Here is a 26,861-nt window from a genome sequence, read left to right on the forward strand (position 1 = left end):
TATTCTTGACAAAAGATTAAAAGACGTTATAGGAATATGTAACGGCTTGGGAGATTGAAGAAGATGGCTAAAATCTCTGGATTTATTATAAAAAACTGAGTGAGAAATTAAAATCATAAAATAAGACAAGACGTTTAATCATTTGTTGCGGCAATATTGTATAGGAAAAAAAGGTAAAAATAAAAGCAAAAAAATTTAAAGGAGAAAATAAACAAAGCACTTCAACACGGTTATATACTATTGTGTTCATAGCCAGCCTTAAAACTGGATAAAATGTGAAGAGACGTTCGTATTAAAAAGCGGTCGGCAGAGCCTCCCGCACTGTTGCGGCTTCCTTCAACGGTCGGAAACCTCACGACTAAAATATTTGTCGAAAACATAACGCTGACGTGATGGATCCCAAAGCTCACTGTCGGGCAACCCACGACATCTTCTTCCAGGTGGGACTCATTGTCCTTCCTCCGGATCCCGAAAATAGGCCGTGGCATACTCAATAACCAAAGGACAGACACACAGTCACTTCCAGGAAATGATATGTTACAAACAGATTAGCGAACTGAATCCATTAACTTACCTCAGGAATGGCGATAACAATGTTGGCGTTGCCTTCCCCCAGGTAATGCCAACTCTTTTTTTCCAAGTCCTCCATTTCCATCACGGCAGGTGGACGGTATCTGTAAATTAAGACCGAAAACAAAATTTTAATTCTACTTCAAGCGAATAGATAAACTAACTACCTGGGCGTATCAATATGCATTCTTTCTTTAGAGGCAGCATTGAGTGTCTGTGCAGACACTGTGTGGAGAGCACCTATGTGCCCTGTTCCCACGCTATGCACGCATCAGCTGGTGTAATGCGTGTATCTAGACTCTAAATCAGTCAATAATCTGTGATTTTTCTTATAGGCCTACTTAATCGCGATTTAACAAAACTTTACACAACCGTGTTCTAGTTTACCATTTTACTTTCAAATCAATATTCAATTTCTGAGACGCAGAAAATTTTGAGTTGAAACTCAAAATTTTCTGTAGAAAATAACAACACACTGTTTACATGTTGTCAGAAAGTGAATTGGGAAATGAGAAATGTACATGAGGAACGAATCTTGAATTTTTGAGTGATTAAGGCTGTCTGAGCGTGTTCAGAATGTTGTGCGATAAAAGAGTAGGTCACACATAATGAGTTGAACGTAGCGTACAAGCGGCCGGTACTTTTGTTGGAAAAGTAATAAATATCCCTACGCCCAATCTTAAGACACGTAACGATATGGTTAATTAATGTTAACTTGGCGTTTTTGAGAAAATATATGAGAAATGGGCGTAAATTTTATTTAAGGCTTGTGGTTGGCTAGAAGGGTTTTTACCTGGTTATAAGAGAACAAACAGAGCTTTCATTGGCTACTGCTGGCATCGTATCCCTCCAATTAAAGTTTAATTATTCCATTTGGAGATGATAGCATTCACTTTAAGTGTGTTGCAGTCTTTTTTTTTAATTATGAAATTTACTCCCGGAAAGTTAAATTTTTCCAAATGTGAGAAACTGTTCCAAGGCACGTGGTCATCTGCCTTGTAAAATTTTTGGAACATTAAAGAAACTCAATTCATTTGCAAGTATCAAGGGATCTGTGATAACAAGACATTCAATTTCAAGGTACAAAATGGACTGACGAAGTATGGCTTAAACCCCACACGTTATGCAAGAGTTTTGAACACGTACGGAATTTTACTCATGATAACAGGCTGTAAGTGAAGAATTAACAATATCCTCCAAATAACTTTAATATACGAGGGTTGTCCAGAAAGTAAGTTCCGATCGGTCGCGAAATGAAAATCTCAGTGAAAACCAGAAACTTTTTTTTGCAACAGTTTGGTACACCTTCCACCTACTTCTCTACATAGTCGCCGCTCCAACTTCGAGTGTTGTCGTAGTGTTGTATCAACTTTCCAATATCCTCGTCATAGAAAGCAGCCGTCTGTGCTTTCGGCCAGTTATCTGCACTGGTCTGCAGCTCGTTGTCTGTGGAAAAATTTTGTCTTCATATCCAGTGGATCTTGTGAGCAGAGATGAGACTCAGGGGGAGGCAATTACGGACTGTATTGTGGGTGATCAAACACTTCTCATCGGAAACGCTGCAGGAGCATCTTCATTGCCCCTGCAGTGTGCGGCCGAGAATTGGCATGAAGAAGGAACAGCTCGAAGGTTGTGTTATTTGGGCTGCATGACACAGGCAAAATCTCTAACCAGGCCCTCATACTTAGCGGGAGACACTATTCCCTACGCATTTTTAGGTGCTCACTGTTCATTCACTAGAGACACTGTCCAAAACATCTGTGCAAAGCTTTACCGGATTTTCCCAGTGGTTTCCATTCCGCGTCCGATCGGAACTTACTTTCTGGACAACCCTCGTATTATACAGCGCTTAAACATGTAGAGCTCTCAATATGTACAAACGCTCCACAAAACACGACCTCATGTCTCACAGCTAAAACAAAAAACAATAGAAAATGCCAGAAACTGCTTATAGTGGTCTCTAGTGTGCAGTACTTTATGTGATTCTAAAATCGTTCACAAAAAGAGACACCGACCAGGAAGCATCATGAGTTTATGAGTACACAATCCTCTAGATAGAGCACTCTCGACTTCTGCACAGACTAAAGTTTCGGGAATAGCTACTCGCCAGAGAGCAAGAATGTCTCTGCAGTGGTCCTGACAGTTATTGTAATATATTGTGAAAAACGCTTTTTGGTGAAAAACAACGTTTTCTCAGATTGTATAAAGTAGAGATGTGCAACGATATACGATTCTGATGACATTTCTGAGAACTTATTTTGGTGATTTGAAATTTGACATGCCATTCTTACTACACGCCGTAACTAAACGTCACACATTCCGTAGACTTCACTCATATACATCATATAATGATCAAATAATGAACTGTACAGTATTTTTGCGAGCATAACAAACTACTGAATACCGTGTGCAGTACAAATTGTTACTAAACGGACTCTGTCGTGATTCCTTATCAAATGATCACGGGTCCTACACACAGGGTGTTCAGAAACAGTCTGAAAAGCTTGTAAGGGTGTTGCAGGGTAGGTTATGTTAAGAAATACGGGTAAAGAAAAGAAATCGATACATTGCGCCGTTTCCTACTTAATTAGCATGGAAGTTACGCAATCAGGCTGTTGCGGGCGAAAATCAAGCGGCCCACCAGAGACAGTGGCGCCAAACGCGTACTTCGTTTGGTTTCCTATAACCGAACAAGAGAGCGAGACAAAAATTGGACATGGGACGATAGCAAGATCGAAACCGAGCGAAAGGCTGAGCAATTTTGTGCGCTGTTATCTACGCTGTGAGAAGAACTGACACTACTTGTATCAGCCGGGCCTCTTAAATTTGTGCGCGCAGCGGCCTGATTGGCTAATTATCTCAGAAAATTCTTAACATTTTCGTAACAATTTCTCATTACAATCTACCCTGCAACGCCATTACAAGCTTTTCAGACTGTTTCTAACCATACTGTAGGTAGTGGCTGTTGGAATAAGTATCGTATGAATGATTTGAAGAGCGCAGCAACAGTTGAATTTTAAATTGTATTCCATGAGCAGTGCGTCAGAAACTTGTAGCTGCAGTTATAATACGGACTTGGTAGAAGTTTTTGTGACATTATTATTTGAAAATGTAAATCAGTTTCGTTCAAACATGTTGTTACATAAATTATAAATTATTAGAGATCCTAATCCCGAGGTATAGTAGAATGAACTTTGAGCAAATTAATAGTAAACATGATGCAACCTAGGGACACATGTAGTGCCGTCATTTTTTCGTAGCTTTTCTTGGCTGAGTTACTTCGTGTGTCGCCCTACATCGGGCAGCGGAATGTGCGGAGCTTACTGCGGTAAGTGAATCTTGCGGGAACATTTTACGAAAGCAACAACAATCCCTGCCGCCACACATAGTAGATTGGCGGAAAACTACATATTCTGAACCCGGAAATGAACACAGAAACTGCTTGGGACAGAATAATCGTAGTAAGAAAGACTGAAAACATAGAGAAGACGTTCAGGATAACATATGAAAATGATTCATCAAGAAAGACAAGAGAAGACAGCTGTAATGAAATACTTATTCACTAAGAGACTGCACAGCGGGAGATGACTGGTGCGTTCCTAGTTGGTAGGGGACCTTTTTGTGTGAGCAGGAGACCGTATTTTGAGTTGCTGAGCACGCCGTATGGTTCCGCTAAGCCATCGGGTCGCGCCAGAGGCAGATAACAGGAGATAAGTGTATATTATTTTGTCTTGGGCTTGCTGGAATAAGAAGAACTGTCAGCAAGGAAGGGAATAATAATTCGTCAGTAGTGAAAGAAGTGGTTCGGTAAGTTTTAATGTGTCTGTGGGGTGCGAGAATTGGCGGGCGGGGCGGGGGGGGGGGGGGGGGGGGCGGGGGGGTTGGCTGACACTAGGGAATGAGGAAGCAATTTTGTACCCGCGTAGCAAACGACGAAAAGTAATTTTCAGAGTAGGAGTAGGATAAATTCTGCCTGTAAATGAAAACATAGGTGGCAGTTTATATGCTAACGTGAGTGAATCGAACGGTTTTAGTAATTTGTATTTAGTGTCCACTGCAAACTGTCAATAAATGAAAAGGAAACCAGGAAAGATGATATTAAATTTGCAGCGTTTCCTTTAAAGCAAGTAAAATTGGAAGAGGTATATGAGGAGAGTATTAAATTTGCAGCGTTTCCTTTAAAGCAAGTAAAATTGGAAGAGGTATATGAGGAGAGTAAACAGGAAAGTATTCAGGAAACGTTTGCAACATTAGTGTTACTGATGAACAAAATTTTGGATGAAGTGAACAGAAATGTTGATGACGCGAATCCACATTAAACAAAAACTTAACCATGAGATTAAGGATGTTTCTTGTGAACTTAATAATGTAATTTATCGACACTTTGGTAAATTAGCTAATGAATTAAATAATTTCAGATCTGAAATTAAGGAAATAATTGAATTCCAGGCTTCTGATTTAAAGCAACCATAGAAACAATATTTGCATCAATTTAGTAATTATATTCAAGAACAAACTTTTCATGTCAAGGAAGAATATAACATGTTGTCAGTCAACCACATGGTTTGAAGTTTGGGCGTGGCCGACAGACGTGTTCGGATAGCCTAATGGTAAGGCGACCGCACTTGGGATAAACGAGAACTCCTGGCTCGGCACCAAGTTTTATTGTCGTCATTCTATTACACGGAGAGGTGACGAAAGTCATGGCATAACGATATGCACATATACAGATGGTGGTAGTGTCGCGTACACAAGGTATAAAAGGGCAGTGCTCAGGTGATTCATGTGAAAAAGGTTCCAACTTGATGATGAGCGCACGGCGGAATGGTATTTGGAGCTAGACGCATGGGACATTCCATTTCGGAAATTGCTAGAGAATTCGATGTCCGTGATCCACAGTGTCAAGGGTGTGTCGAGAATACCAAGTTTTAGGCATTACCTCTCACCACGGACAACGCAGTGGCAGACAGCCCTCACTTAACGACTGAGAGCAGCTGCGTTTGTGCAGAGTTGTCAGTGCTAGCAGCCAAGCAACACTGCGTGAAATAATCGCACAATACAGTGTAGGACGTACGACGAACGTATCCGTTAGAGCAGTGGGTCGTAATTTGCCGTTAATGGACTATGGCAGCAGGTGACCGACACGAGGGGGGGCCCCAAGAGAAATACGGGCCGTGCAACGAACTTGTGACGTCACACCAGTCAGCTTGTCCGCCAATCTTCGCGAACGCTCGGCTCCTTGCAGGGCTCTCGGGAAATCAATATATAATTGAAAAGGAACCCACTAACGGTCTTAACTTAGGTTAGCCGCGCGGTCTAACGCACTGCTTTCCGAGCGGGAAGGCGTGCCAGTCCCCGGCACGAATTCTCCCGGCAGATTAGTGTCGAGGTCCGGTGTGCCGGCCAGTCTGTGGATGGTTTTTTAAGGCGGTTTTCCATTCGCCTCAGTTACACTATATCGGCGATTGCTGCGCAAACACTTTCTCCACGTACGCGTACGACATAATTACAACGCAAACATTGGAGTTACTCTCGTCTGGTGTGAGACGTACCCGGAGGAGTCCACGGGGGCCGAACCGCACAATAGCCCTGGGTTCGGTGTGGGGTGGCAGTGGGATGAATGGACTGCTGTAGTCTGTTGTGGGGTTGTGTCCCACTGCAGGCTACGGCGGGGACGAAGCCTCTCCATCGTATCTAGGTCTCCAGTTTCATACAATACAAGACAATACAAGGTCTCAACTTCGTCTTGTGCTGTCGAGAGCTTATATGCACTTAAACGTGCAGGCAAGAGTTATTTTACTCGTTTGAAATTCGTAGATCTGCCGAGTCACGTGCTGTAACGTACGGGCCACAGCTTGACTTTCTCGTGAACCTCGGATGCGAGTGCCTTTGCTAACAGCATGACATCGCCCACAGCGCCTCTCCTGGGCTCGTGACCATATCGGTTGGACCCTAAACGACAGGAAGACCGTGGCCTGGTCAGACGAGTCCCGATCTCAGTTGTTAAGATCTGATGGTGGGGTTGGAGTGTGGCGCAGACCCCCAAAGCCATGGACCCAAGTCGTCAACAAGGCACTATACAAGTTGGTAGTGGCTCTATAATGGCGTGGGCTGTATTTACATGGTCCAACCTAACCGATCATTGACTGGAAATGATAATGGTTGGCTACTTACGAGACCATCTGCAACAATACATGGGTTTCATGTTCCCAAACAACAATGGAATTTTTATGGATGACAATGTGCCATGTCACCAGGCCAAAATTGCTCACGATTGGTTTGAAGAACACTCTGGAAAATTCGAGCAAATGATTTGTCCACCCAGATCGCCCGACATAAATCCCGTCGAAAATTTATGGCACTTAATCGAGAGGCCATTTCGTGCTCAAAATCCTGCACCGGTAGCTCTTTCGCAACTATGGACGGCTATAGAGGCAGAATGGCTCAATATTTCTGCAGGGTACTTTCTACGACCTGTTGAATCCGTGCCAAGTCGAGTTGCTGCACTACGTCGGGCAAAGGAGGTCCGACACGATATTAGGAGGAATCCCATGACTTTTGTCACCTCAGTGCACAGCTGATGGTTGTCCATATTCGCAGCTGCGCGCACCTTTCATGTATTTTATAATGGCTGTAGTCACCGCAGTGCCGGTTTCTTCGAACATGATATCGTATTCCGAGCGGATAGCCAAAGTTTAAATCCGTTAGTCAAACTATTTGTGAGAAAAATGAAGTGGCTATATAATTCATGAATAGAAAAAGGGTGATACGGTTGACGAGGAAGAAGTTCTTGGAGTTCGAATTTATCTGTTTGTGGTGTCAAAGTTTTGTGACAAACAGGATTTGAAAAAACAAAAACAACGTGAACGCGGAGGAAAAGCGGGTAAGATGATTTGCTGAACGAGCAAAACACAGTGCACAATAAAATTAAAAAGGAATTTTGTCAAGAATCTGGAGTGACACCCGTCTACAAGAAGGTCAGCAGAAGTGGTCTACAAAACTACTGTCCAATATCTTTCACATCCATTTATTGTAGCATCTTAGAACACATTCTGAGCGCAAACGTGATGACGTATCTCGAACAGAATCACTTCCTCCTCGCCGACCAACATGGAATCCAACATCAATCGTGTGAAACTCACTTGCACGTTTCTCACATGCACCCTGAAAGTCGTGGGTCAAGGCAGTTCGGTAGATGCAGTATTTCTTCACTTCCGGAAAGGATTTGACTCAGTACCTCATATAAGCGTATTATCGAAAGTATGATCGTATGGAGTATAAAGCAATATTTGTGACAGGACTGAGGATTTCTTGGTAGAGAGGACGCAGTGTATCGTCTTGGATGGAAAGTCATCAACAGATATCGAAGTAACTTTTGGTTGGCCGCATGGATATGTGTTGGGGCCTTTGTTGTTCCTGTTGTATATTAATAGCCTGGAGACAATGTTAATAGTAAACTCAGACATTTCGCAGATGATAACAAAGTACTAGTTAAAAAAAAATAAAGCTGCAGACCTTGATAAGATTTCAAAGTCATGCAGCGATTGGCATGTTGCTTTAAATGTTCAGAAATGCAAAATTCTGCCCTTCACACAACGAAGAAACGTAGTATCACAATTGTAATTGGTGAATTCATACAAATTCCTGCGGAACAGTTTGTATGGATATGGAATGGAATGATCACATAGAGTCAGTCGAAGTCAAGGCAAGCGGCAAACTTCGGTTCATAGGTAGCATACTAGGGAAATTAAATCAGTCTACGAAGGAGACATCTTATAAAATACTCGTGTTACAATTCCTAGAATATCGCATGTGTGTGTGGTACCCGTATCAAGCAGCGCTAACGTGGGGTGTTGAACGTATATGAAGATGAGCAGCAACAATGGCCACAGGTTTGTTAGACCCATGGGAGAGTGTCAAAGAGATGGTGAACTGGCAGACACTTGGAGACAGACGCAAACTATCCCGTGAAACCCTACTTACAAAGTAGCCCTCTGCGTATCTCTTCTGTAGGGATCGCGAGGCAAAGATTAAACCAACTGCACCGTGCAGAAAGGAGTTTAAATAATCATTCTTGCCGCTCTCCATACACGAATGGAATGGGAAGAAGCCCTAATACCGGGTTCAGTGGGAATTACTCTCTGCCCTGCTCTTCACAGTGGCTTGCATACTAGATGTAGAAAGAAAGAGTAATAATGATTTGCAGCAATTGGAGGAAGGAAGCCCAGAAGAATTTTCCAAAGAGGTTGGAGATAGTTTATTTGTTATGAAAAAGAATTAGTAAAAGAAGAAGCTGGGGCACTTATTAAGTGTCCATTATCCAGATAAATGGTGACTTAGGAGTCAATGTAGAGTAAGATAATGGAGCTGTTGAAATGGGAATGGAGAAGTGGAATTTAGTGAAAAGTCTTGAGTCGTCCTAAGTAGACAGATTAACTCATTTTGGGACTTAAAAAAGTGGAAGCAATCCCTCTAATGTTCGTGCACTCTCCAGTGATGGAGAGAGTTTTGAATGACATGAATCTGTGAATGACTTATTAGAAGAAGTTGAATTTAAATCTAAAAGTGAAAAAGGAAGACAACCAGCAACAAGTATGTTAGTGCAAACGGAGTAAATGAAGTATTTATAGGACGCGGGGGCTATTGAGTGCGGTGTCACAAAAACAAGTAAATACTCTCCGTGAAAAGGAATCTATGGTCACCATGCCGAATTCTGGAATCTATGAGGTGCATTCAAGTTCTAAGGCCTCCGATTTTGTTTCTCCGGACTGGAAAGAGATAGAAACATGCGCATTGTTTTAAAATGAGGTCGCGTTCATTGTCAATACGTCCCAGAGATGGCAGCACCGTACAGCAGATGGAATTTTACCGCCAGCGGCGAGAATGAGAACTGTTTTAAATACTTAAAATGGCGACGTTTTCCTTACTTGAACAGCGTGCAATCATTCGTTTTCTGAATTTGCGTGGTGTGAAACCAATTGAAATTCATCAACAGTTGAAGGAGAGATGTGGTGATGGAGTTATGGATGTGTCGAAAGTGTGTTCGTGGGTGCGACGGTTTAATGAAGGCAGAACATCGTGTGACAACAAACCGAAACAACCTCGGGCTCGCACAAGCCGGTCTGACGACATGATCGAGAAAGTGGAGAGAATTGTTTTGGGGGATCGCTGAATGACTGTTGAACAGATCGCCTCCAGAGTTGGCATTTTTGTGGGTTCTGTGCACACAATCCTGCATGACGACCTAAAAATGCGAAAAGTGTCATCCAGGTGGGTGCCACGAATGCTGACGGACGACCACATGGCTGCCCGTGTGGCATGTTGCCAAGCAATGTTGACGCGCAACGACAGCATGAATGGGACTTTCTTTTCGTCGGTTGTGACAATAGATGAGACGTGGATGCCATTTTTCAATCCAGAAACAAAGCGCCAGTCAGCTCAATGGAAGCACACAGATTCACCGCCAACAAAAAATTTTCGGGTAACCGCCAGTGCTGAAAAAATGATGGTGTCCATGTTCTGGGACAGCGAGGGCGTAGTCCTTACCCATTGCGTTCCAAAGGGCACTACGGTAACAGGTGCATGCTACGAAAATGTTTTGAAGAACAAATTCCTTCCTGCACTGCAACAAAAACGTCCGGGAAGGGCTGCGCCTGTGCTGTTTCACCAAGACAACGCACCCGCACATCGAGCTAAGGTTACGCAACAGTTTCTCCGTGATAACAACTTTGCCTCAGCGATTTTCCAGTGGTCAAAACAGACTCCTAAAGAAGCCTTCGGCGCTGCCATGGAATCATGGCGTCAGCGTTGTGAAATATGTGTACGTCTTCAGGGCGATTACGTCGAGAAGTAACGCCAGTTTCATCGATTTCGGGTGAGTAGTTAATTAGAAAAAAAAATCGGAGGCCTTAGAACTTGAATGCACCTCGTACAAGTAATGGAAACACAAAAAGTGAAGACAGCTATAAAACTAGGAGTACAGCTGTATCACAATTCCCTGGTTATACAACGTCTGAATGTGGACATGTTGATGGGAGTGGACTTTTACAATAAACGAAAAGAGAAAATTTTTTGATATAGACTCAGTAACATTAAATGTAGTTGGAAAGAAAACGGTAGTCCCATTTTTAGGAAGAAATGAATTGACTATGGAAGAAAAGGAAGGAACGCCAGTACTTTACTGCAGAATCAAGTTTGTATTGAGGGGTATAAAGAATACGGAGAGGAAATGGGACTAGATCTTGAGGGGTTGCAGCATGTCCAACAGAGTACACTGGGGAAGGTAGAAGAAACTCATGAATTACGTGAAAAACAAGAACGAGTATAAAAAAAAGTGTGCTGTTGGGGCACAGAAGGTTTTTCTCTACGAGAAAGGTTTAGTGAAAAACTGTGCTATTTGACAGTCATATTTGAGATGTCTATCGCATCATATATGATAATCTTAAGGGACTATGGATGGTTGGGCTGACTGTATCTGTAATTGTGCTACTCAATGACCAAATAATTAGTGCCTTTGCATATGTGTTTAAGGAGATAAAAGAGAGCATAGATTTCACACCCAACTTCCAATAGAAACTAACAGTTCTGATAAAGTTACATAGAACCCAAAGAGAAATGTGGAGGTATGAGTGAATAAACATTACTTCTTTCCGGTTTTAGACCACAACGTAGAGTCATCACATGAAGTGGAGTCACGTCATCCAGTGTCTTGTTAGTCATCTGTCTGCTAACAGTATAAACTCCTTTTTCCTCTTTGTTGTCTGAAAAAGATATGTGTGTCTCTGAAACATGGAAGGAGTATCAGTCTAGCGTTTGTATGAATATATGTGGGGCGATCACCTAACAGCATCATCCAAGCTGGCTGATGAGCCAGACGAACGTGCAACACACATTATAGAGAACGAAGTAACTAAGTGTGACCGATCTATAATATGGAGAACACAATGACTTCTCCATTCTACAAAAGAGGTGAACGCTCCTCGTAATTTTCAACGGTTGAGGCTGTACAGCGCATCTTTCACAGTCACCTAGCACAAATGACACCCCCATCTTTCACCCTATTACCTGCACATGAGATAAAGGCATTTATATTGCGTTAGTGTCTGTGTCAGAGGACACGCGACTGTGAATCGCTTCATATCACCGCGGCCTGAGGCTATTATTACAGCCTTACTCTCAGAGATGGTGTTTAGTCGTGTGAGAGAAGACTCTTCAGCAAGCATTCTTCTACTTTGTCACTTCGGAGATTGCATTGTGGAGAGGACTGGAGTGGCGCTGATTACAACCCTATCGTAAATAACGTGCACAAACAATGTGGTGAAATAGTTTGAACAGAATCCAGTTCTGACAATGGTTTGTCCAGTGCCGTATTGCAGCACCGAAATTTCTGCACCTGTTATTCTCCACGGATAAGGTCTCTTTGGATGCTGATGGGTTTTTCAGCAATTACAAAAGCGAAATCAGAAGTAGTGAAAATCCGGACGCCGCACTCGACTCACATTAACAGCAACGATTCTCTGTTAACTTATGGCCTGATACGAACTTGTCTGTTACCACTGTTTGAATGGAACACATTACATGATATTAATTCGAAATGTGCTGTGACTGTTGTTCGAGGTCGTATTTCTTGTTGTCCGCCTGTGTGTAATTTCAATTCGAAGGTGCACTACTGTACTTCAATATTAACATCCGGGAGCAATTGAACAAGACGCATCCGCCTAGTTGCGTTGCGAGAGAGGCCCCCGCCGAATAGCTACGGTTTGCACTTGAGTTTCATTCATTATTACCAGTTTCTTGCGAGTTCAGTTCCGAAATTCAGCCTCATCTTTGCAAACAAATATACTACCTAGAGAATCGATTGTTGCACACGTCGCAATGGGGGTTTAGGCCGTAGTTTTATTGTATACAATCGCGGGGATCGTTCGTATAGCAACCTATTACCAAACTGAACTCTTACACGTTAAAAATACTGCGTTATGTATGGTGCTTCACATGGTTGACCGAATACTTGTTCGCGTAGATTAGTTCCATCTGGTTTGGAACTGAATTCCTTGTGAGAGCTCGGTAAATACACACTGTTTGGCAATTCAAGCCTGCATCTTTTATATAACTGATTTCTGAAAGAATAAACTCTGATTCGTTCAAGGTTCTGGTTGAGTCATGCAATAGTGAGTGATGGGTTATCACACTGGGGCTTGAGTGTTTAATACAAACTTTTAAAGAGGGAGCCTTAGTTACCGGCAATGATTTTACGTTTGCTTTTTGCATGCACAGCTCGGCCGACAACACAGTATGCAATGGCACTATTTGTAAAGGATTCTTTGAATAAGCTGTGCCTCCAAAACTAAATTCCCGTTGCTAAGATAGCTTATGTGATCCTGTAAACATAGTAATCTCATTTATGAGTCTAGTTGTTATCTAATTTATACCTTAGGAATACAAGAACAGTTTATAATTGAGTATCTGGATGTAAAGGAAGGATTGCTGATTTGGGAAAACTATGTTGAACTACAGTGCCTCGTGACTTCAATCTCTTCATTGTCGTTTAGGATCAAGTTGACATTAGTATAACATTGGCACATAGTCTTAGGATTAAATACCGAACGCCTGTTAATTTTACTTGAAGCTTTCTAAATAGTGACTCTGTAGCCACAGCATACAGGTTTCTGGAAAGCGGGCAACACTGGCTTATGGATCACTTAATGGGGAGTGGTACTGTTAGCTGTACTTAACTCAGTATTCCCGTAATGTAATTTCTTATCGCATGTAGGAATGGCAGTCAGAAACCCATTTGGCTCATTACCTCTAACAAGAATTGGTGATCAGTATTGCCATAGGCGTTATCAAAATGAAGAAATGACATTGCTTTTTAATGTTATACATTGAAATTAGGTATACTACATCTTTATATTAAGTGAAGAAATTTTTCAACAAGCGACCGACAATGGCGCTGGCTTCATAGGATACCAAAATTTGGGATAAATTGAGTCTTAGCCAATATTTAATTATTACTGTAGGACCTTAAAGTTTGACTTTAATAAAATTATCGGTTTCACATCTCGTGTAGACTTGATTTTTTTCTATTTCGGGGTAAGCACAATAGTGCGTGATTGATAACTAACTGACAAAATTCGACAGTAAGTCCGTCCAGTTCAATCGACTTACTGTTTGGTGGCGCTAGTATTATTTCTTTAAAGTCTTCGAGAGTGATACCAGGATGAAGTTTATACTTCCTTCAACGGCGACTTTACATAGAAGTGAGTCTGCATTCGACCAACCAGATGTCAGATGAAAACGTCTTCGATGTTAATTTTGTCTGATTAGGGGCCTAACAAAGACACGGCTTTGTGAGATGGTCTCCCTTGTCCATGGGAATACTTCAGAAGGGAAATGTTTTGCAATTGAGCGCAGCAGCTGATGACAACTTGACGACCTAATGTTATTTCCTCTGAACCCGTGGTGGATGGAACTCAGTTTTTTTAAGTAATGTTTTTTTCAGTTGGCAACTTAAAATAGGACCAATTTCTTTTATTTCTTGTTTTCGTGTTGGACCTGAGGTTATTTAAAGAAAGCAGCAACAGCACGCATTCTCACTCGTGTCATTTCACTTGAATGCGATGAACAACAGTTCGCGTCTATTCCAGTCAGAGACCTTCACAAAGGACGTTCAGGCAGACGTCGCCATGGCTAGGGTTATGTTCTGAGAGCTCACCTCAATGGGAATCAGTTTTCGAGTCGCATTTAGATTTTTTGTTATTTATGTGTATGGGAAGATCCACCGCCGGAAAACAGACTGTGAATAGTGGATTTCCACGTCGAGCCAGAACTGGGGGCCAGTTTCGCGGATATCTCTAACGGATCTGACCCGCTGATATGAGGCCCATCGTTTCCCACTAAAGAGCAGTCCCTGCCCGTCGGATCTAGCTCCCCGATCTGCCTGCAGGGCGGGTTCGTTCGTGTGCGGAGGAAAATCGGCGGGTCTTCGTGATTTATCCTTGGACTCAGGACGCTGTGCATGCTCGACAGGCCAGAGGCCACGGGCGGCCTATTTCAGGGGTTGATACTGTCTCTCGCCGCACGTACGTTGTACAGTGCGGCGTTTTAAAGGCATTTTAGTACTTTTGCACTTTTAAGTACTTTATATGCTCGAGAGAAAGTATAGACGATGCTAGGAAGGAAATTGTGGCAGTCACAGGCTGTTTAGGCCTTTGCAAAGTGCAGTATTTGTGCTACCTGTAAAATAATGGACATAACACAGTTACGGGTAATAGTCTACAATAATGGACATAGTACAAGCAACATTTTATTGGCAATCACTATGTTTGGTTTATACAATTCATCCCTTACATTTCCTTCTTTACGATTCAGCCAAGAGACCTACACCTTTCTGAGATTATTTCTGAAATTATTGAAGGTATTTTAAATCCGTCTTTGGATCTCAAGAAAATGCGTACTTTTGTCACCAAATACGTTTCATTTTATTAAAACAATGCATCATCAGAGGTCTATAATGAAACACATTTACGCTGTGGCTTGCTTTCCATATCTGAAAACAGTTCTTAACATAAGATGTTTATATTACTTACGATATGTTTTGTCCAGTTTTCGCTCACATCAGGAAACGCTGTCTGCTAGAATGTTTTGAGAAATTGTTTCGTTTGGCGCTGTTGCTAGTTTTTATAACGATTTGGTCCACAGTTGGTATACTGTCTAGAAATGTTTCGACCATCTCATTGTACGCCCAATGTTTTGAAAATTCTTGTTTGTGTAATGTTCATGAGTCAATTTTCACAACTAACGTATTTCACGCTGTACTTATATAAGTTTTTCGATGTGGTCACCGGTCCACCCCCTCTACTATACTTGTAACAACGGAAACTCGTTGTGAAGGGAAAACCACTCATTCATCAGCGGGGTATTTCGAATATCACCTAGTACATGTCTCTGGTTACTATGTTAAAAATTTTTTCTTTTGACAAAACAAAGTGGGGTTTACATTATGTCACACCGCTAACATCCTAATCCGGTAGCAATTGCGATAGAATACTGAAACAGTGATTTTTTAAACGAGACCCTATGGACAAATCATATCAAAAGCTTATGAAAAAGCACATTGTCGGTATAAATATAAATTTGTAATTTCTTCACTTATCTTGTTGCAAAATCACATCAATTCACTTTTCCCCAGCTATCGATGATTCTTAAAAAATTATGTAATTCCATTGCAAAAGTGTGCAGTTACTCTTATATCGTCGTAGAAAAGAAGGTTCTGCTTCTTACCCTCATCGCAAAATTCTCTCATCTTTGCGCGCTATTATTTGCCACAAACTCGTTTCGATATCTCAAACCATTTGTGAGATATGTGGGGTGCTAGGGATATTTCATTTTAGCTTTATCGCTGGAGCGCGGGATGGCGAATCAGTGTACTTGTAACATTAATTTTCTCGAGACTGGTGATAAATAGCGAGCACCTGCTAAGTCAAAAGAAACTTTCAGTATGTTACCGAAATTTCATACTCAGCAATATATGTTCCAATGTGCGCCAAACACAAATTCGTAGCGACCCAAATTATTCACTGCAAACTTTTTGATCATTAGTTAGTTAGTTGATTAGGGGGGAGGGGACCAACCAGGGAGGTCATCAGTTCCATCGGATTAAGGAAAAATTGGGAAGGAAGTCGGCCTTGCCCTTTCAAAGGAATCATCCCGGCATATGCCTGAAGCGATTGAGGGAAATCGCGGAAAACCTGAATCAGGATGGCCGCACGCGGATTTGAACCGTCGTCCTCCCAAATGCGAGTCTAGTGTGATAACCACTGCGCCTCCTCGCTGGGCAAACTTTTCGAAGTTAAGGCAGTGTGTTACTTAAATGCGAAATATCACAATAACTATGACAATTAGCGTCATGATTGGCACCGCATCATGTAGCTAACATACACTCATGAGCCAAAACATTATGACCACTGCACACCGCGAGGTTTGATGCCTCCTGGTGGTGTTTTAGACATGTTACGCAGTAAGGAAAGAATGTAAGAGGAAGAGAGACGAATGGGCAGTCATTATGGCGAAGATACGGGCAGCAAATTCGGAGATCCACTGATATAAGCGGATTTGACAAATGGCACATTGTTATGGCGCTGTGGCTGGAAATGAGAATCTCTGAAAAGGCGAAGCTGATCGCCTGTTGTCTAATGTCGTGAGCACGTATGGAAAGTGGTTGAAGAATGGTGAAATAGCAAGTAGGCCGTATGGTACTGGACGGCCACGTATCATCACAAGATGTAGAGGTCGGAGGATTCCCCACTGTGTAATCCAGGATAGACAGCGACCTGTGGCAGATATGACGACAGAGTACAATGTCGGTGCAGGCACTCGTGTTTCGGAAGACACCGTTCAAAGCTCGTTGTTGAACATGGAGCTCCACATCACAAGGGCCCTACGTATTCCTGCTTTGACCCAGCGACATCGTCAGTTACGGTTGCAATGGGCGCAGCGTCACTGAGTCTTCACCGTGGATCAATAAAAACGTGTCGCCTGTCGAATGAATCGCATTTCTTGTTACACCAGGTCGGTGCTTGGGTCCTTACACGCCGTCATCCAGGCGAATGACTGCTTGAAGCGTGCACCGCGCCACAGATGCAGACCGGTGAGAGCGTAATAATGCTATGGGTACATTGAGTTGAGCTTCTATGGGACCTGTGGTAGTACTCAAAGACACCGTGACAGCAAAGAACTACATGAACATTATTGCGGGCCACCTGCAACCCTTTGTGATTGAAATCTTCTCTGACGGCGATGACATCTTCCAGCAGGACAACTCTCCGCGACACGAGGCCAGAATCGTGCTGCAGTGGTTTAAGGGGTATTATAGTTAACTCACACTGATGTCTTGGCCAGCAAATGCCCCTAATCTGTGCCCACTGGAATACATATTGGGCTCCAGCTGCGTGACCATAAACCACCGTCCCATAGTCTGGAGGAATTTAGTGACCTGTGAGACGACATCTGGTGCCACATACTTCTGGAAACCTTTCAAGAACTTGTAGAATCCGTGCCAGAGGCACTGCTGTACTGTGTTTGAAAAGTGGACCGATACACTATTGAACAGGTGATCATAATGTTTAGGCTCATCGCTGTATAAAGCTATAACTGAGGCGAAACCAGTTTTTTTAACAGAATAGTTTCTATAAAACTGTGTGAGAAAGACTGCAGGGTAGGCGACGTGAGCTCGCCGTTCTGCCGGAGTATCACGTCAGCCCCGACTCGCTGAAAACTCACAGACTTTGCCGAACGAGGACAGTGGCAGAAATCCGCCCGTGTGTATATCTTCTGAAAGGCCGGATCGGCAGTTCACAGAACTACGTGTAACGGCCTCAAAGTTTTGCCTCCGCTAACGCACAGGCAGGGGCTGCAGGTCTTCGAGAATCCGCCGGAAATGTCCGTGGCCCGTAGCTAAAATCCGCTCGTGTGGGCCAGTTAAACGAAGGCCTGCAGGTCAGGCAATCTGCCAGTTGTTTCACTGCCACTACTTCTCACTCAAATACTCTCTCGGTCAGTTCATAACCTCATTCCTTAATTTTTTTCCGAAGGATAAATACTTGCCTTCAGCCAGATTTGTGCCTTAAAGTCGTGGGTAACTTTGCGTGAGGTTAAAAGCAGTGCCTGTTTACTGACTCTAAACAATTAAACTATTTTTCTATGCACTGTTTGCCACTGTACTAAAGCTATTAATTATTTGATGCGTGTGCTGTACTTCCACTGCATCAGTTTGTTGCAAACTATAGAGTCGCGTGTTGAGTCGATAGTGAACTTCTACATTCCATTGCTTGTGAGCGCCGGCCCTTACTACTGATAAGCACTCTGATAATTGTTTCACTATTTATTAAGATACATCCCCTTAATCGAGCTTAGCAGTACGATCAGATTCTATGCCTATTGTGCTAAGTAAGGATCATACACTCCTGGAAATTGAAATAAGAACACCGTGAATTCATTGTCCCAGGAAGGGGAAACCTTATTGACACATTCCTGGGGTCAGATACATCACATGATCACACTGACAGAACCACAGGCACATAGACACAGGCAACAGAGCATGCACAATGTCGGCACTAGTACAGTGTATATCCACCTTTCGCAGCAATGCAGGCTGCTATTCTCCCATGGAGCCCGCATCTCGTGGTCGTGCGGTAGCGTTCTCGCTTCCCACGCCCGGGTTCCCGGGTTCGATTCCCGGCGGGGTCAGGGATTTTCTCTGCCTCGTGATGGCTGGGTGTTGTGTGCTGTCCTTAGGTTAGTTAGGTTTAAGTAGTTCTAAGTTCTAGGGGACTGATGACCGTAGCAGTTAAGTCCCATAGTGCTCAGAGCCATTTGAACCATTCTCCCATGGAGACGATCGTAGAGATGCTGGATGTAGTCCTGTGGAACGGCTTGCCATGCCATTTCCACCTGGCGATTCAGTTGGACCAGCGTTCGTGCTGGACGTGCAGACCGCGTGAGACGACGCTTCATCCAGTCCCAAACATGCTCAATGGGGGACAGATCCGGAGATCTTGCTGGCCAGGGTAGTTGACTTACACCTTCTAGAGCACGTTGGGTGACACGGGATACATGCGGACGTGCATTGTCCTGTTGGAACAGCAAGTTCCCTTGCCGGTCTAGGAATGGTAGAACGATGGTTTGGATGTACCGTGCACTATTCAGTGTCCCCTCGACGATCACCAGTGGTGTACGGCCAGTGTAGGAGATCGCTCCCCACACCATGACGCCGGGTGTTGGCCCTGTGTGCCTCGGTCGTATGCAGTCCTGATTGTGGCGCTCACCTGCACGGCGCCAAACACGCATACGACCATCATTGGCACCAAGGCAGAAGCGACTCTCATCGCTGAAGACGACACGTCTCCATTCGTCCCTCCATTCACGCCTGTCGCGACACCACTGGAGGTGGGCTGCACGATGTTGGGGCGTGAGCGGAAGACGGCCTAACGGTGTGCGGGACCGTAGCCCAGCTTCATGGAGACGGTTGCGAATGGTCCTCGCCGATACCCCAGGAGCAACAGTGTCCCTAATTTGCTGGGAAGTGGCGGTGCGGTCCCCTACGGCACTGCGTAGGATCCTACGGTCTTGGCGTGCATCCGTGCGTCGCTGCGGTCCGGTCCCAGGTCGACGGGCACGTGCACCTTCCGCCGACCACTGGTGACAACATCGATGTACTGTGGAGACCTCACGCCCCACGTGTTGAGCAATTCGGCGGTACGTCCACCCGGCCTCCCGCATGCCCACTATACGCCCTCGCTCAAAGTCCGTCAACTGCACATACGGTTCACGTCCACGCTGTCGCGGCATGCTACCAGTGTTAAAGACTGCGATGGAGCTCCGTATGCCACGGCAAACTGGCTGACACTGACGGCGGCGGTGCACAAATACTGCGCAGCTAGCGCCATTCGACGGCCAACACCGCGGTTCCTGGTGTGTCCGCTGTGCCGTGCGTGTGATCATTGCTTGTACAGCCCTCTCGCAGTGTCCGGAGCAAGTATGGTGGGTCTGACACACCGGTGTCAATGTGTTCCTTTTTCCATTTCCAGGAGTGTAGATGAAGAAACAGCGGCTTATGCTCTGGCAGCACCCGTATTTTTACCAGACTGCGTGCGCGATAAGGAATTAGGTAGTTTTGGAACGAGATATGCAGTAACCCACCTACTACATTTAAGCACGTATTTTATATAAAAACAACATCTCAGTATATAACTTCTCAGCAGGTTAAAGCAAATATCGTTAATACACGACTACGTATTAAAGCTGGGAGTAAACGAAACAGTCTGCCGTGGATAAATGGTAACAGTAGTGAAGTATTACGAATATAATATGATGATCCATTAGATTTCCAGCGCGTAGTCGACAAAACCTTATTTCTTCATCTCATACATTGGGCGTATGGGCAACGGCCTTGCCGCAGTGGATACACCGGTTCCCGTGAGATCACCGGAGTTAAGCGCTGTTGGGAGTGGTCGGCACTTGGATGGGTGACCATTCAGGCCGCCATGCGCTGTTGCCATTTTTCGGGGTGCACTCAGCCTCGTGATGCCAATTGGAGCTACTCGACCGAATAGTAGCGGCTTCGGTCAAGAATACCATCATAACGACCGGGAGAGCGGTGTGCTGACCCCACGCCCCTCCTATCCGCATCCTCCACTGAGGATGACACGGCGGTTGGTTGGTCCCGGTAGGCCTCTCATGGCCTGAAGACGGAGTGCATACTTTGAGCATATACGGGCTGTTCAGACCTCGAAATATCTCGAAAACTACACATCGGATCAAAAAAAGTTACAATTCCAACTTGTCTGTCTCAGACGGGAACATCCAGCTATGGCGCGCCACCCCATCCCGTGCGTGAGTGGCGGGGGAACTTTGAAATCTTCAATGGGAACTCCCGTTTTTTATTGCAGATTAGGATTCTTCGGCAAAATCTATATACTTGCTGTCTGAAGCATTTTCTTCGTTTCGCCACAGATGGCGCTTAATAGAAATGGGCACACATTCGTAATTTACGCCATGCTACTCAATGGCCGTTGAATATCCACCACCATGCTGCGATCTTAGGACAGGCCAGTATGTCATACCTTCTCATTGGAAATCCTATTCGTAACGTTGTATTCCTCCAACATATCGAACAGGGGACTTGGACGCGCCACTGCGGCCGTGGCTCGAAGCAGATGCTACTCTACTTTTCCAATCAGAGTAAGTGTTCAAACATAGTACCGCCAAATTCAATACACTTAGTGATCCGCTTTTCAAATGACCGAACACAGGACAGAAGCATATCTGCAGGAATGTCAGCGCAGGTGCTTTTGATGCGGTCGATCATGTCTTCACGGCCTCTTGGCACTTGCTGTTACAGCTTATCTTTTAAATATACCCACAGAAAGAAATCCGGCAACCTAGCGGGGCAATCAATAGGGCTACCTCTGCCAGTACACCGACCAGTGTAAACACTGTCTAATACCTCCCGTGCTTCAATTGCGTAATGCACTGGGCAATCGTCATGCTGAAACCTCATACGTTGTCGAATGTCCAAGGCAACGTACTGCAGTAGTACCGGTAGTTCCTGTTTTACGAACGTTCGATATTTGCGTCCATTCAACGTGCCGTCGATAACATACGGACCAATGAATTTTCTCCCCATGATATCACACCATACGTTAACTGGCCAAGGACGTAGACGGTCAAATTAACGTAAGCAACGGGGATTGTCTACACTCCAGTAATGCATGTTATGCCGGTTAGCCGGCCGCTGTGACCGAGCGGTTCTAGGCGCTTCAGTCCGGAACCGCGCTGCTGTTACGTTTGCAGGTTCGAATCCTGCCTCGGGCATGGATGTGTGTGATGTCCTTAGGTTAGTTAGGTTTAAGTAGTTCTAAGTCTAGGGGACTGATGACCTCAGATGTTAAGTCCCATAGTGGTTAGAGCCACTTGAACCATATGCAGGTTAACGCTACCATGGCTTGTGAATGTAGACTCATCGGAAAATAGTACCTCGGCAAAGAACGCGGGGGTCGTTTGCACTTGTTGATGTGCCCATTCACAAAACACTACGCGGTTATGGAAATCGGCGCCATGACATTCTTCATGCAGTGACACGTGGTATGTATGATACTTATGGCAATGCAGGATTGTGACAATACTACCTATGGACACACCGGAATCGCGATATAATTGCGGGGCGCTTATCCGTGGGCTGTGGTGCAATGCCGCTAACACAGCTATTTCATTAGCTTCTCCTGTACTATGTTTGCTTTGCTTCCTTTTGCCGGTCTGTTCGCTGATGTCAGACATAAAGGCGTTCACAAACTTGTAAAATAACGAGAGAGAGTTAGCTTTCTCTAGAAAACGCTCGACATACAAGTCAACAGGAGCCTCAACATTTCTCCTACATTTTCCGTAAATCAGGATCATTTCAATTTTTTCCTCTGCGGTTGCAATATTGATGGTTCACTTGGACGTCTGTTCTCCAAATGATAGGTAGGGTGTGAGGCATAAACACTGAGCAAGTGTTGCAATGTTTAGGGCTGCCGTCTGGTGAGCTCTGGCCGCAGTGTACTGCCTGTTATGATATGTTATAATTCGCTACACGACTACGGTGGCGCGTCGAGTAGTCCCATGTTCGACATGTCGGATGGATACAACGTTATGCATGGGGTTTCCAATTAGAAGTTATGAAATACTGGCCTGTCCTACCCTCGCAGTATGGAGGTGGGGTCCACATGCCACTGGATATTCAAGGGCCTCTGAATAGCATGTCGTAAATTACGATTGTGTGATCATTTCTATTCTTCCGATTACAGCGTCATCTGTGGCGAAACGAAGAAAATGCTACAGACAACAAGTATATAGATTTTGCCGTAGAATCGTCATCTGCAATAAAAAACGGGAGCTCCCACTGAAGTCTACAGCGACAGTATTAACAAACTGTTCTCTCGTTGGGATAAATGTGTTTGTCGCCAGGGTGACCATGTTGAGAAACAAATATGAGGACATGAAGATGTTCCTCGGTCTTCATTTTCCAATAACTGTTTGTTGACACGAGAATGCTAATAGCATGCAATAAAAGTTACCATGAAGCCCCCCGCCCTCTGTCTCTCTCTCTCTCTCTCTCTCTCTCTCTCTCTCTCTCTCTCTGTCTGTCTACATATACACCCATACTCCGCAAGCCACCTGACGGTATGTGGCGGAGGGTACCTTGAGTACCTCCCTTCTATTCCAGTCTCGTATTGTTCGTGGAAAGAAAGATTGTCGCTATGCCTCTGTGTGGGCTCTAATCTCTCTGATTTTATCCTCATGGTCTCTTCGCGAGATATACGTAGGAGGGATCAATACACTGCTTGACTCCTCGGTGAAGGTATGTTCTCGAAACTTCAACAAAAGCCCGTACCGAGCTACTGAGCGTCTCTCTTGCAGAGTCTTCCACTGGAGTTTATCTATCATCTCCGTAACGCTTTTGCGATTACTAAATGATCCTGTAACGAAGCGTGCTGCTCTCCGTTGGATCTTCTCTATCTCTTCTATCAACTATATCTGGTACGGATCCCACACCGGTGAGCAGTATTCAAGCAGTATGCGAACAAGTGTACTGTAACTTACTTCCTTTGTTTTCGTTTTCGGACTGCATTTCCTTAGGATTCTTCCAATGAATCTCAGTCTGGCATCTGCTTTACCGACGATTAATTTTATATGGTCATTCCATTTTAAATGCCGGCCAAGGTGGCCGAGCGGTTCTAGGCGCTATGGTCTGGAACCGCGCGACCCCTACGGTCGCAGGTTCGAGTCCTGCCTCGGGCATGGATGTGTGTGATGTCCTTAGGTTAGTTAGGTTTAAGTAGTTCTAAGTTATAGGGGACTGATGACCTCAGAAGTTAAGTCCCATAGTGCTCAGAGCCATTTGAACCATTTTTGTACCATTTTAAATCACTGCTAATGCCTGCTCCCAGATAATTTACGGAATTAACTGCTTCCAGTTGCTGACCTGCTATATTGTAGATAAATGATAAAGGATCTTTCTTTCTATGTATTCACAGAACTTTACACTTGTCTTCATTGAGATTCAATTGCCTGCAGCATGCGTCAATTCGTTGCAGATCCTCCTGCATTTCAGTACAATTTTCCATTGTTGCAACCTCTCGATATACTACAGCATCATCTGCAAAAAGCAGTGAACTTCCGATGTTATCCACAAGGTCATTTTGTATATTGTGAATAGTAACGGTCCTACTACACTCCCCTGCGGCACACCTGAAATCACTCTTACTTCGGAAGACTTCTCTCCATTGAGAATGACATGCTGCGTTCTGTTATCTAGGAATTCATCAATCCAATCACGCAATTGGTCTTACAGTCCATATGCTCTTACTTTGTTCATTAAACGACTGTGGATAACTGTATCAAACGGCTTGCCGAAGTCAAGAAACACGGCATCTATCTGGGAACCCGAGTCTATGGCCGTCTGAGTCTCGTGGTCGAATAGCGCGAACTGGGTTTCACACGATCGTCTTTTTCGAAACGTGCAGTGGCACAATCTGTGTGTGTGCGTGTGTGTGTGTGTGTGTGTGTGTGTGTGTGTGTGTGTGTGTGTGTGAATGTGTAGTAAGCATCATTTCCGATCTACAGTAAGCTATGTAAATTTTATATGTATTTCTACGTTATTTAGATGTATTGCAATGGTGAAAAATCATAGCAAGGTCATTTTACTGTCACAAAGTTAACAAATCGTCCACATATAAGAACTTAGTAATGTTAAAAGGACTTGTATGGCAATAAACTGTCCTGATACTTTTAATTATTAATGAGCCCCAAAGTTTTAATGTTTCATGCAGAAGATGAGACAGGATTTTCGCGATCTGCATACTATTAAGAGTACATATTGACGATTGTTTGGCTCGAAAAGTAAGGCATTTTGTTACTGTTGTGTTAGCAACCTACAAATCATCCACTACAACACATTCAGGTCCTTGAGCGTCAATAGATACTACGAAAAGTTACACTTTAAATATTGCAATATGTCATACCACAGAAGAAAATATTTGCTTCATACCGAAACAAATTATTTATGGATTCTTTGAAACGTGCGTCTTCGATTCTCAGATAAATGTTACTGTCCAGGTTTATATCTTTCTTCATTTCCTAGTAATACTAGCAATTTTTAGTTTTTGTAATAAAAAATAGCATTTCTCTTGATTGTGTTTCAAGATTATGTTAACTATATTAGATAAATTCCGTAAATCAGCTTGATTTAAAATTTAATCCACATATACTGTTCTGCAAATCTAATTCGAAATTTGTGAGCGCACACCCGATTTACAGCATGCTCATACCTCTAAGCGAACTGACAAGTTTCACTGAATTTCCACCTACAAATAAAATATCATGTAATCTGAAATACTATCACACTCACTGGGACAGTCAGTTAGAGACACATGCTGTGTTCGTGCTAGCCAGCCTAAGTGGCACCGTCCAGCGTGCTTGTGTTTTGCTTTCTTGGATCACTCGATTGTAAAAGAGCTCCATGAATCGGTCCGGGTTCAGGAGATCGTCTGACGTAAACGAATTCAGCAGTTCGAATTATCATATGTCGTTACAGAGGATATGAGATTTCCATAGATTCCATTGTCACAATAGGTAAGAACAGATACTATCTCATCCGTCAGAAATTACTGTTTACTAAAATAAATTAGTTACAAATAGTTGATACGTGAGCACGCTCATCCCTGTAACTTAGTGAACTGTATTGTCGGGATGATCTTTTAGTAACAGAACGCAGCTGTTGGTTGTATGTTTCCATCTTCGTCCCAGCAGTTAACCAGATTTCTTCGTTGTCGGTATAAGCCTTTCCCGTATGAGTCATGAAAGCTTACTGTCACCCAACGGGGAAAACTGTCGCCGCTGACTCATGTAACAATGTGACGATGAACAGCTACTACGCAGTTCCGAAAGTGTGAGATATCTGTTCTGCACTACGTGACCTATCGTTGAGGAAGCTCAGCGGGGCGAAGGTCGGAAGTGGGTGGATATTTCCGGTCGTTTCTCCACCGCTTCCTGGACAACTACGTCTTGCAAAGAGCGCGCTGATTCCAGCAGCCTCTCGTCATAAACACCGCAAGTCGTCGTTTTTCTTCTATGTGGACAGCGAGATTATTTTTAGAAAGAAGACACTGCATTGCGCGAGATGAGGAACGTTGCAGCCTGCTATGACCTTGATTGCATGTCCAAGATTTGCAAACGTGAATTACCGGCCATATTAGCTGATGTCTATACGACAGAATTGTAAAAATCGACTGTAAGACCCGCCACCACAATGGATCAATGATTACAGCGAAACAACAAAAGCAGTAAATTACCGCATGAAATTCTAGGTCCTGAGTAGTTTATCAGACCGCAAAATGTGCATACATTCGTGCAGTATCATATCAGAAGACGCGCAATGATGTGACAAAACAACAAAAATATGCCACTGCAACGTATATGCAACCCAGCCCGACTTCGATGCAGGTATATAAGCACCGACCGACTTGTAGGTGATAACATGGCCTTCCAACGGAAAGTTTTTGATCGTCCGTTATACAACAATCCACAACAGCCAATTCGTCAAACCTACAATCGTAGGTTTATTTAGACACATCATTTTTGAACGTAGACAATGACCTTTCTTCGTCACTAGAAGTAACAGGTTCATACTTCAGTGAAGAAATTTCGAACAAAGTCGGGTCAAGTTGAAAGCGTTTTACATTTTCGCCACAAAATAT

General features: G+C 43.8%; 1 protein-coding gene across 1 annotated transcript in view; it reads right to left on the bottom strand.

The window, feature by feature from the left end:
• Positions 1-26,861, bottom strand: part of LOC124555486 (inositol-pentakisphosphate 2-kinase-like) — a 98,887-nt gene that overhangs the window by 48,728 nt on the left and 23,298 nt on the right. Inside the window, exon 2 of the mRNA XM_047129409.1 lies at positions 575-674. Coding sequence (XP_046985365.1) covers positions 575-655 — 81 coding nt within the window. The 5' untranslated portion in view covers positions 656-674. The remainder of the gene's footprint in view (positions 1-574; positions 675-26,861) is intronic.

The sequence above is a fragment of the Schistocerca americana genome, chromosome X, assembly GCF_021461395.2.
Source record: "Schistocerca americana isolate TAMUIC-IGC-003095 chromosome X, iqSchAmer2.1, whole genome shotgun sequence".
Classification (NCBI taxonomy): Eukaryota; Metazoa; Arthropoda; class Insecta; order Orthoptera; family Acrididae; genus Schistocerca; species Schistocerca americana.